This window comes from Diabrotica undecimpunctata, chromosome 7 (assembly GCF_040954645.1).
Source record: "Diabrotica undecimpunctata isolate CICGRU chromosome 7, icDiaUnde3, whole genome shotgun sequence".
In the NCBI taxonomy this organism is placed as follows: Eukaryota; Metazoa; Arthropoda; class Insecta; order Coleoptera; family Chrysomelidae; genus Diabrotica; species Diabrotica undecimpunctata.
Window position 1 is genome coordinate 149,441,843 of NC_092809.1, and position 13,571 is coordinate 149,455,413.

Consider the following 13,571-nt stretch of genomic DNA (forward strand, 5'->3'; position numbering starts at 1 on the left):
ATTATTAACCGACCAATTAAAATTATTTAGATAACAAAAATACATTACCTACCAAATTTGCCTATAGATTTTTTTTCGCAAGTACATGTTACGTACTTGTCCCACTGATCCGGGGTAAGAGCAGAATGTGCCATTATTTTTGCTAATAATAATAAGTGTTCCATACGGGGCTAGTGCAGAAATCCTACATATATGTAATTTTTATTCTTTATGCTTAACTTTAATAAAATATTAAGAAAAAAATGCTACGAAATATTTTTTAGGAGAGAGTCAAAACAATTTCAGATATTTTGACTGAAAAATATTTATTTAAAATAAAAACATAAACTAAACGTACCAGAATGAATAAATCCTGTTAACAGTAACAAAAAATAATAATAATTGGAAAAAATACTTATGCTATGCTTCAAACACTTCAGGTGCAGTCTCAAAAATATACTTTTCGTAATCAGTAGTTATTGATATTTTTGGAACAGGTAGTTTTGTTTCTATGTCCGACAGTAGAATAGTGCAGACATCGTTGGGTTTTAAAATAAAATGGCACTTATTTGTGAGCCTTTTCAAGCCTGTTACTTCGGCTTCATCACCATTGATCAGTTGTTTCACCAAACAAACATATTTGAACATTTTCTTTTTTACAAGGAATTTTGGTAAATGTAAGTTTGTCAGTAGGGTTTTTTTCATCAAACTCTTTCAAATCACTTTTGCTTAGCTCGTCAAATTCAACAATTCTGTTTTCGCTTGAATCACTGTACCAAGAACTATTATCATTTTCGGAACTGCTTTCAGCAATTTTTTTTTTTGTAAATCTTTTTAATTTTTTTTCTGGTTTATATTTTTTTGTTGTATTTGAACTTAAAATTTTTTCAACATCGGCTCTTGTTATCACCTCTGCACCCAAGCACACGCGTTTTCTTTTCTTCGAATTAGAATTGTTTTCACGTTTGGTTGATCTCAATAACAACTCTTCGAATGAAACATCCAGAATCTTCTCAGTTTCTTGAAATGTTTGTATATCTGTCGAGCTGGAAGTTGACTGTGCTTTGACTGTGATTGGATTTTCATTATTTTTTGCTGATGTACTAGCCAAAGTTAAGTCAAGACCATCAAACCTAGCCACGTTACGGGTTTTTTGCCAACGTTGGAGAGCCACTGGGTCAAATAAATCTTGCTGAATAATATTCCTATTCAGCGGAACTATTCCTGCTTTAATAAAACCACTCACTAATATTTCGGGCCTGGTTTCCTGCCATATTTCTCCTATCATCTTGGAAAACATACTTTTTGTTACAGCGGCCCCCACATTTCTTCTCTGCCATTCAATAAGTTTAGCATCCCAACGGGTCTTCAGTGATTTAAATACACACAAATCTAAGGGCTGGAGTACATGACTGGTGTGAGGAGGGAGCTTAAGTATCGTAATATGGTTTTCAACAGCTATATTTATGACATCTCCTCCAAGATGACTCGCGTGTCCGTCGTAAATTACTAATACCGGTCGTTCTGAACCAATAAACTTTAAAAAACTGTTTTCAAAATAGTTTCTAAATACAGTTGTCTCCATCCACCCTTTAGGAGTGGCAGCGTAGGTAGTATCTAAAAACTCCGTGCCACGCGGAGCAGTCCACTGGTCCCAAACATGTTTACCTTTGAAGACAATAAGCGGAGGTGCTTTTTTGCCACTTGCGCTGCAGCAGATAAGAACAGTTGTATTTTGTTTGCCAGGCCCACTAATAGTTCTTGTGGATGGAGCTTCCCTTTTTCCGACAATTTTTGTTTTTGACGGATCTGTGCAAAAACTGCTTTCATCCAAGTTCCAAATTTGCGACGGACGTTCTTGTAAACCAAGTTCTTCTATAACGTTTTCAAGTAAATCAAAATAGTTGTAGATCAGGAATGGGTCAAGGTTTTTTTTTCTAGCAAACACTCTGGGGTTTTTTAATAGAGAGGTTATGTCTACGCTTGAAATTAAGAAACCAATCTTCTCCTGGTTTTCCATCTTTAAACTGTGTCTTAATGTTATTCTCTTTGACGAAGTCAGCTACAACCTGCAACACTTCTTTTCTAGAAAGGCCAAAACCCCATTTTTCCATAGTACGAAGGCCATTTGCTAGTTTTTCTTCTTCCTGTTGAGGAATGTCCTGAGTTCTTCCATAGCTGGAACTTTTTTGTCCTCTCCTACCTTTAAGGTGATCATGGAGAGTACTTCTTGGAATTGTGTACACTTTAGTAGCTCGGTATAAAGTCATTTGCCCAGATTAAATTGCCGACAGTGCAATTTTTAAACTCTCTTTCGTATATCCTTTGCCCCTGCTACTTCTGCGAATGTAATTTCTCACCATGGTGGAACTAAAAGCATAAAGAAAAACTGTGTGAGATTTGGGGCAAGTGCGTAATATGTGCCGCTCTTACCCCACAATTTTATCCGCACTAGCCCCGACTTTAAAAATACGTGGGGCAAGAGCGGTACAACAATAAAAACTGTCAAAAAGTAAATATTTAAAAAATATATTATGTTTATCATAAACTATTGTCCCTAAGATACTTACCTACCAAAAATAATAAAGATGTTCACAGATTCGGTAGATATAAATGGATTAATTTTTATCAGTGACCTTGCTCGAGAAGTTGCAAAACACAAGTGACACTACCGTACCTATAACATCAGTGAAACGTAATAAAGCAGCTCGCTGTTGTTAAAGACTGTTGTCACGGGTATTAAAGATACCAAATAATAGATGGCAGCCCATATTTCAAAAGTGATAGGTTTTTATGATAATGTTCTGCACTTGCCCCGATAATGCACTTGCCCCATCTTACCTTATACACTTGTCATAGTTTTCCTCTAAATTACCTTAATATTATTCCGTAGCCATTCTTTTGTGGCATGCCAATACAATTTACTATTTTTACTAAGAAAAAGCCACAATTTTACCGTTTTAGAATTTTATAGACCAGAGAAATTAGCAAATGAACAGCTCTTTTCATGACAATATTTGATACAAGTATCTAACAACTGCTTTGATAAATTTGGTAATAACAGTATGTAATAAACAAAAATAATATTTTACTCTTTCAAAAATTTATTTCATAATTTCAAATTTATAAAAGTCGCAATATCTCTAGTTCTTTAGTACAGTGATAGACTTGCTAGCTACCAGACGTATTTCTATCAACAAAACCTTTGATAATTACCGGTATCGGTTATTAATTATTTAATTTCTACTTTGTAAACTAGTTTAAATTTTTTTTTTTGTAATATAGTGTACGGAGTGTAAATAGCTCCCCCTAAATGGGGGAAGCTATAAAAAGAAAGACGCCGTTAGGTGTAACTATTAACCAGACGATGAGTGCAGATAACTCTAAAAGTGATGCGGAGTCAGAAAATTATTTATCGGTCCTTGTACAAGACATGAATACCACTTTAAGTTCTGAGGCAACAACTGAAACCAGTCGCCAGGTCATTAGTGATAACGAAAAGGATATTTATAAACAAAACAAAACACCTAAAGTTTTTAATCTAAGGAATGGAGATAAGTATAATTTGAGTAATATTTGTGTTTTTATCGAACGAAAAAATATTGAAAATGCCGGCCGTCTTCATCCCTTATTTGTGGGAGATGTCTTACACAAAAAACTAAATGTTAAGAATATTAATCAAATTAGATCTGTTTGAAAAAATAGAATAAACGTTAGTCTAAAAACATGTTCTGATGCCAATGCTTTAGTAAACGATCCTCTTTTATCAGAAAATGATCTTGTAGCGTTTATACCAAATCATTTATTAGAAATTAAGGGTTTGATAAAAGATATCGATACTCAATTCGAAACGAAATATATTTAAGATAACATAACATCTCCTTCAACAGTAGTTGATGTTAAACGTACACATCGTAGAATAGAAAAGGATGGTGATATACAGTATGTCCCCAAAAAAACCATTATTGTAACTTTTGAAGGCAACACCTTACCTAATTATATTTCAATAAATAGTGTTTATTTTTCGGTAGAGCGGTTTTATAGCAGAGTTACACAGTGCTTCAGATGTCTACGCTATGGTCACATTTCTAGGCAATGTAAAAATATTGAAGAGTTATGTATTAAGTGTAGTAATGTAAAAGCTGAAAATCATGTTTGTCACGATTCAGAAATTCGCTGTTTATATTGTAAAACAAATGACCACGTTTCTATTTCAAGAAAAGTCCTCATTATGAAAAACAACGTAAAATCAAGAAGGTTATGGTTGGACAAAATATTTCCTTTATTGAGGCAAAAGAATATTGTGAAATATCTCATTCTGGTGTATGTCTGTAAACAATAGTTTTTCTATTTTATCCAACTCCAATTTTCCGCCTTTACCAGCAGTTGAATCTAAGTCTGGAAATTCTAACTCCCTTTTACACTCAAATTTTAAGAATAATAGCAATTATGTTTTGCCCACCCATCTTACACGTAGTCCTACCGGCAATAGCAATAAAAAACGTCGAATTTCTAATGACACTCCTTCTCCACAACCGATGTTTCCGTTTCAGTTTGGCCCTAATCAACCACTGCCTCGAAATAATAATCCACCAAATTATCAAAATTTAAATAATAAAAACATTGTAAAGTCAATTGCAGATTTTATAGTTGAATTTTTAAAAAGTATTCATACTATTGAAGATATCAAAAATTTGAATAATGATTTAATTCAAACAGGAATAAATAAAGTGTTGGAGGACACATGTAAAAAGTAACCTTCACTCCATTACCAAAGACATTAAATATTTGTCAGTGGAATGCACGTTCTGCTGTTTCGAATAAAAATAGTCTAATGCATTATCTTGTAAATAATAATATTGATGTAGCAATAATAAGTGAAACATGGTTTAAACCCAAAAAAGTATATAGTTTCGTAGGTTATAATGTAATTCGTAAAGATAAACAAGATGGTTTTTCAGGAATTTGCATTTTGGTCAAAAAGTCGATTTCACACCTAGAATTAAGCATAGTTTCCAATTTTAATGTCGATCTTATTGTTTGTGGTATTAATATTAAATTCAATAATAAAACTTTAAGTATAATTTCCGTTTATAGGTCACCGGATATTAAAACCAACACAACTGATTGGGTAAATATTTTTTCGCAGTTTTCAACTCCATGTATTATTGGTAGGGATTTTAACGCGCATCATGCTACTTGGGATCCCATAAAAACGATTCTATTGGTAAACAACTCATGGAAGCAAGCAATAATTGTGATTTTGTAGTTATGAATACTGGCGAACCCACGTGATTTACCAGGACAGGAATCAATGATTCTATGATAGATGTTACTTTTTGCTCCTCGGACATAGCTAGTGATATAGATTGGGCAGTTTACTCTGACACACTTGGATCGAATCATTTTATGATAAAAATAACTCTTGCAATGCAGCAAATTCCGCAGGACATCACAATTCCGCGATATAGATGGAACCTAAAAGGAGCTAATTGGGAACAATATAAAGAGTTTGTCGAAGACTACTTTTATAACTTTACTGATGCAGAATATCTAACCACCAAAGAAAAATATGCATTCTTAATCAATTGTATAAATAATGCGGCACAAAGAACTTTAAAAGAATACAGACCGTTTAAGTGCAAGAATCGAACACCTTCACCTTGGTGGGATGCAGAATGTGACAACATAATTTCTGAAAGGAAACATGTACTGCAAGTATACAAAGAAAACCCCACAAAAGATAATTTTCTTGCATACCAAAAATGCATGGCACTTACTAAACGAACATTAAAAGAAAAAGCTAAATAAAGTTGGATTGAATGGTGTTCCAATCTCAACAAAAATACTCCAGCTAGCATGATATGGAAACAAGCAAAAAAAATGAATTGTAAAACAATAAACATTGGTAAGCCACATAATGATGATTTAATAGATGAGTTTTTTAATTATGTAGCTCCCCAGACTGTTCTTTCCGCTATAAATATAGAACATACGATCTTAGATAAAAAACATTTTTTGCAATATGCAGATGACTTCAGCATTTACTGTGAAACAAAGAAGAGAGATGAAGCTTTTGGATTTTTAATGGATACCTACAACGTTGTAGAAATATGGTTGAAAGAAAATCACCTTCAGCTGTCGGCCACAAAATCAGCAATGACCATTTTCAGTAGACATAATATTCCCAATATCGAAACATTTATAGTAAAACAGCGAGAAATTCCTTTTAAAAAGGTAATTAAATATTTGGGCATTATACTGGATCACAAGCTCACATGGAAATTTCACATAGAATATATGTAAAATAGATGTGAAAAAGCCCTAAACTTTCTGAAAATGACAACTAAAACTTGGTGGGGAACAGATGTTCAGACTTCCTTACTTTTTTATAGAACGTACATTCGCTCTATCATAGATTATGGATGTTGGTTATATGGATCTGCCAGCAAGAACTTACTAAACAAATTAAACATATTTATAAACCAGTGTTTGCGTATCTGTATTGGTGCCATGAAGACAACTCCTATTGAGCCCCTTTATGTTGAAGCACTTGAGCCTCCAATTTCTCTTAGAAGACATTTTTGGCCGAACAATTTTTACTGAAAATTAAACACCAGAACACTTTCCTTTATACCGAATTAACAAATTTAAACAATTATGATTTAACGAATAAATATTGGATAAAGAAAAATTTTCCAACCCTATGTGAAGCTCTTAGAGAAAACACAGTTTGTGCTGATGAAGCTATTAATTTAAAATCACACACAGATATAAATGATTTTGAAGCTCTTTTTTATGGCGTTAAATTTATTAAACCAAATTATGTTAACACTGGAAGAGCAAATAACAACATTATAACAAGCATCTTATCCAATTGGGATTACTACAGTACTATCTACACGGATGCCTCCAAATCAGAAGACGGTACAGGATGTGCCTTTTACATCCCCATGGAGAAGGTAGAAAAAATATTACTTTTTGTTTCTAACAGGGAATCCTCCGTTATTATTGTTTCAGATTCCATGTCAGTTCTCACAGCCATTAACCAACCTTTTTTTCCAACCAAATACTCCAATCCCTACATAATATTAATTAAAAAATTAGTTAAACACTTTAAGGAAAATAAAAAAAAATGTGATATTTATATGGGCCAAAGCACACAGTGGAATTAAACATAACGAACATGTGGACCAACTAGCCAAATTAAGTATTTATTCAGTGGATACCACAGAATATCTACCCAGTATTTCTGATTTGGTTGCTTCTCGCAAGGCAGTTTTAAAATATAAATGGAGTGATCTATGGTCTGAGTTTTGTTTTACCAACCCAAATAGATACACTTCTTTACACACAACTGTCCCTGTTGCACATTGGCACAGAATTTATAATGTCCCTAGGCGTTATATACCAACCATATCTTGGCTTGAATTTGGACATGCTTGTTTTCCTGCTCATCTTGCAAGGATTCATGCGATCGAGAATAAAAACTGTGTGGAATGTGGAGTGGAAGGTGACCTAGATCATGTAATTTTTGGTTGTGCCAAATATAATTTGGAATCCACCTTATTATACAATAATATAGTTCATATTACCGGTAAATCTCCGTTTAACGTTTTATCTGCCCTAGCGACTCAAAATAGATTAATTTACGATTGCATAATCGATTTTTTGACCAAATGTAATATTTTTCTTTAGTTAAAAAAAAAATTTTGTTTTTACTTTTTACCTTTGTTTTCTCTCCTTTATATGTTTAATCCTATTTACCGTGGCCTAGTTGTCCTGTGTATGTTATATATTATAATGTCCTGATGGGCACCTGGACGTGAAGCGAGTGACCAATGTAATTGTATGTGTTTATGGATATATATGTGTATGTATATATATTTTTTCTCTTCTTTTTGTTAAATGTTGTACTGATTTCCCAACTTTAAATTTATCTATTTTAGTCTATTCGGTTGCAAATTACTCAAAAACTTTTTACTGCGCCTAATGAGATTAAAAGATCATGTAACTGGCTGTATGGCAAACTGCCGAAGCCATATAAAAAAAAATCTCTAGTTCTTATTAAGAAAATTTTTAATTTTTATTTTTTTATTATTTGGGGTACCTCGTTGCTTAGATTGTTTAACAGAGTGATTTGTTTAAACCATTTAAGAAAAATAAATTTTGCAAAATATTAATTTTCTCTTTAATAACCAAAGAATTTGTCTTGATATGGTTACCTTTTTGTTTGAGAACACATATTTCACTTTTGATAACAAAATATTTAAACAAACTGTTGGAACACCAATGGGAGCAAAAATAAGTCCTATCCTTGCCACATAATATGTCATGGATGAATTTTTAGATATAGTACTACCAACTCTATTTTTCAAGGTCCTCTTTATAAAAGAGTTTGTAGACGATACCATATTGGCATTACCTAAAGATGGAGTGGATAAGTTACTATTTACGTTTAACAATTATGTTCCTTACATTAAATTTACTGTTGAAATGGAAGATGATGCATATTCTGTTCTCTTTTTGTACCCAACTTTTAGTTCCTATTTATTATTGTTATGTATAAATGTTTCATATTCAACATCTTGACAAACATCCTCAGTAACACTGCTAATATAAAATACTTGTTGCGGAATATAATTTAGACCTTAACTAAAATCAATGAAAAATGGAGTTACACCACTTGTGATTTAAGGGGCTCAATTATATCTGGTTTATCTGTTTCATTATCAATGTTTTCATTGTAATACATGGTAGATAACATTAAAATATTTTAACCACTGGTTTCTTCTTTATCGTGTGACCTTTATTGTGTGAGCACTTGAGAAATATGAAGTTTATTCTTTCGTAACGTTCCTATAACAGTTAGGCGATGTTCACGTAAAAGTACCTCTACCTCAACACATTGTTGATAAAATCAAATAAAAGAGACGACTCCTTCGTCAGTTTCAACGTACCCGCAACCTCCTAGTCAAAACAAAATGCAACCGCCTGTCTGCTGTGATCAAATTACAAATATGAAATTGGCTGCTGTAGCGTGGATTAAAGAAAAATTTTTTAGCGCTTTACGTCATGACTGGAAGCACACATTGGTCGAATGTCCTCTTTTTTAAATAATGTGGCATATTGTTTTTAAATATGTCTGATAGAGCTCCATATGCAGCCCATGGTAAAGTAATTTTTCTTTGCAGTTCAGCAGTTTGGTCGTCCTTATCAATTTGTATTTCGTGACCTATGTATTTATATTTATAAACTGAATTTGGATTTGGATTTTTGAATGTCGTCCGCAAATCGTAGGTGAAAGAGCATTTCATCGTCGACATTGATTTCTTTGGCTTCCACTTAAATTTTTTATTAAAGGCATTTTGCAGAACTGTTGTAAAGAGTTTGAGAGATAACGTGTCTCCTTGCCTGATTCCTCTTTTGACTTTTATACATTTTTTATCTTTGTGAAGTCTTACAGTTATGGTTGCATTATTATATATGGACAGCGTTATGCATTACTAGACCAAGTGCTAAAATATGATTTTGAGATATTTGACTTTAAAGTTTTCACTCTATTAAAATTCAGTATATGTTACAATAGTCGTAATTTCTTGTTTTCGAAGACAGTTTTTTATGTTTTCTCTATGTGGGAAATAGTGACTTGTTAATGCTAAAGAAAGCGAAAAAAGAATAATTAAAAAGGCTTTTGGTCGACTTACGATTTTCGCTACATTCTGTAATTGTGTTATACATCAGTAGACCAAGCGACATTAAGGTCGTTTGGTCTAGTGATGCGAACTAAAATTACTTTTAGTGAATGACTAGTAGGCCACAAGCTATTTTTTCTTTTTGGGTATTACAATAAAAGTCGTTGTTTTAAATATTTTATATTACTTAAGAAATTAATAAAAAATTTAAAAAAAATCGGTTGCCTGTAAACAACAACTGTGACAACGTCTTTTTCTCGGTAGAATATTTATTGATATGAATATTATTAAATTGCACAATAGGAACAAGAAATTGAATGAAAATAAGAATTGCACAAATTTTAACTATAGAAATATATTTTGTTTACTAAAACATTGTACATGTAAACTTAAACTTAACTAATTTCTATTTGAGTGATTTTGTTGAGGATAGGACGATGATAGGGGAAATATGAAATGAAAGGAAGTGTTTCTGCTGTAATGTGTCTTGCGAAAGTCAAGTCGATGGTTGTTCCTTTTAACGTAGTTGACTTAGAAACGTTTGATACGCAATCAAGATTATACGTACATTTTATGAAATTTAGAAACGAGTTGTCTGAATTTACGTTTTTGTTAAAATCACCACACAGAAGAATCGGTATACTAGAATCAACTTGCACGAACGGTGGCACGTACTGGCTGTTGTGAACGTACGGACCGAGTCCTTGCCATAGTAACATTCCAATGTCTTGCATACTAGCTCCTGGATGATTTATTTTATATTATATTATTGATCTTATTATTTTCTACAAAATTTATTTGAAAATTTTTTCGATATATCAATTAGTTGCGGAGATATCGAACATTGCAGTTATTGTTTGCAACCAGTATTTTATATATTTATTTTTTTCAGTTATAAAAAATTACTATTTCCAATTGTGTCTACCAAGTATGGTCACATGTATTTGCCTACATATTAAATAATAATAAGTACAGATAATATTATGTGACGTTCACTTCTGATTATATATATTTTAATATTTTTAATTTTAAAGAATCAATTTGAAAATCAAAACACTTATTCAGATCGAAGGTTCAAATTTTTGCTAAATAAATTTGAAATTAATTAAAATTTGTAAATGTAAATGGTAAAGTTGAAAATTAAAACATTTACTAAAATTGGAATTTGAAATTCTTGCTAAACACAGTTAAATTCTAACTCCGCGCGTGGTGATTGGTCGGTTTAGTTCGTTTGTTTGGTCGCCCTGTTTTGACAGGTTAGAAGTTATAATTTGTTATTTTAAATGTTTGACTAGAAATACGCGCTGTTTCTTCTCAATCGACTGAATTACGATTGATTGCAGAGTGATTTAAACTAATAATTTACTTAGCACTATCAACATTTGTCAATAGTATGACATAACCTATAAACTCAGTTTCTCAACTTTTGTGTCAATCTAACAATTAATCAATCAATCATAGTTTACGATAATGAAATATTAGTGTACAATTATTTACCTTTATTGTTGTAGTTGTTGTAAATGGATTTTGGATCCATAGAATCTTACGCAAGAGGTAAGGTCATTTATGTTCCGACAGATTGACGCTTCATAATCGCGAAGTCAAAAAATGAAGAAAGCTTTATTTGTAACACAAATTTCAGGCCAAGACTTCACGTCTACGAAAAATCTTGAAGCAGCAATTACAAAGATGAAAAAAATGTCACAAACGAACAGCTGTCATGTTTCAAGATGCAATGGATTCTATTAGTGAATTTATGCTATATTAAAAGAAAACTCTTAACGAGACCTTTCCATTTTCTGCTCTATGTCTAAAGTCAGCAAAACCAGCAAGGCCACTTTTAATTAGACAAATTGATCTGGAAAATTTATACCCTGGGCCAAGACCTGTGGCTAAGGAAAAGAAGAGGGACATGTTAGATTTGCTTTCATACATTTCATCTATCAACCATGCTTACTTTCAGGAACTTAATGAAACAACAGAAACACAAAATATAGGCCCACTGGATTTAGTTGAATTGAACATGACTGAGGTGTTTTATTGCAAAGAAACAACTTTATGATCGTATTAGTGTAGTTATTTGAGTAAAACATAAAATTTTTACCTAATTTTTTTCTATTTTTTTTAACTTCAATTTAAAACAAATTGAGTTTCTACAAATGCAGTAACGTAAGTCACTTTAACCCTATAAAATACAACAACAGAACTACCTACATGATTTTCAATGATTATTCCATTTAGACAAAGATCTTTCTGCAATGTACAACAAAAAAGGGCTAATAATCTGTTGTGTAATTTAATATAAAGATTTTAACAAAATCTTCTATTTGTCATAATGCACATAACATGACTTACACCACTTTGGGTTTAACACTCTGACATATCGAACATAGGAGAGATTCGTGTGGTCAAAATATCAAGAGATAAATCACCAATCAGTAGAAAAAATATTGGACGATCGGACAAAATATGGAGTGACAACTCCATAGAGGTATTAATGAGCCAATGAACAAGCAGAGTTGCTTATAAAGAGGAAGAAAAAAAAACTTTTGAAGTTATACTTCTATACGCGCGCTCCACGTTGGAAGTTTGTATGGGAGTGAATCTGTGAAATCATTACATATAATGAGTAAGAGATAGACAAAAGATATATTTTCACTCTCTTCCTCTCGAATATAAAAATGTTCCGTTTGTATATATAATTTAATATTATATAAATTATATAAAGATATATATACATATAATATTATACATATAATAAAATATTTATTAATATTATTATTTATGTGATATGTTTTATATTATGTATTAAATGTTCATAATTATATTGGTCTTTTGTATTTCAAGAACTGTCAATTTTGAAATACGTTTGTGTCATGTCCTCGGTAGTATAGTAGTCAGTATCCCCGCCTGTCACGCGGGAGACCGGGGTTCGATTCCCAGTCGGGGAGGACTTTTTTATTAATATTATTACATTATTGTCATTTTTTAATACCTATGGATATTGCATTTTAATTTGTATTGTATTATTATATGGAATTATGTTGCACTGTATTGTAGTGTATTTTTTTATGTATATTATTGTCATTTTTAAATACTTATGAATATTGCAGTTTAATTTGTATTGTATTATTATATTAATAACAAAATAAACAATGAATTTTACTGCAGAGTATGTGTAAAAAAAATTTTGCATTCAACTCCTTTCATATATATATGAAAATAAAAATATACATTTTCATCAAAATATTGTTTCAATCCTTCATTGTTAGTAAGTTGTTATTAATTCTGTTTCTCTTTCTGCTATGTCTTACCTATAGCATTACATATGTAATGATTGTGCAGATTGACTCCCAAATAAATTTGTAACGGCGAATGCGTGTATCCACCGGCAGTCCCACTGGACGGCCACACAAGCAAGACAGTAATTGTCAACCGTCCACAGCTAACATGTCGTGTTCAACTGAAAGTGAAGTTTTATGTTACCTCGCTATAGCATACTACGAAATTACAAAAATAAAGCGGAGACGGCACTAGATGTTGGGCATTTAAAAGTTTAACATATGCGGTAAGTCGAGTTGTTTTGTTTTTGTATTCTGGCGATGTACATTTCCATAAACAAACAGTCTCGTAAACAATATATAAATTCTAATAAAAAGGTACAAAAATCCGAATATATAAGACCATTATACGACCAGCAGTCGCGTATGGAAGCGAAACATGGACTCTAACAAAAAGAGAAATAAATAAATTGCTGGTGTGGGAACGTAAAATTCTTTGAATGATATATAGCCCTTGCAGACACAGCGTGACAAATGAATGGAGGGGCAGATACAATAACGAGCTAGAGTCTCTGTTCGAAAAAGAAAATCTAGTCAGATATATAAAGGCCAATAG

The 13,571-nt window shown here is 32.1% G+C and overlaps 1 protein-coding gene across 1 annotated transcript in view; it reads right to left on the bottom strand.

The window, feature by feature from the left end:
* Positions 1-13,571, bottom strand: part of LOC140446673 (uncharacterized) — a 110,091-nt gene that overhangs the window by 14,697 nt on the left and 81,823 nt on the right. The window contains exons 8-9 of the mRNA XM_072539266.1: positions 1,961-2,182; positions 898-1,854 (exon numbers count right to left, since the gene is read on the bottom strand). Coding sequence (XP_072395367.1) covers positions 898-1,854; positions 1,961-2,182 — 1,179 coding nt within the window. The remainder of the gene's footprint in view (positions 1-897; positions 1,855-1,960; positions 2,183-13,571) is intronic.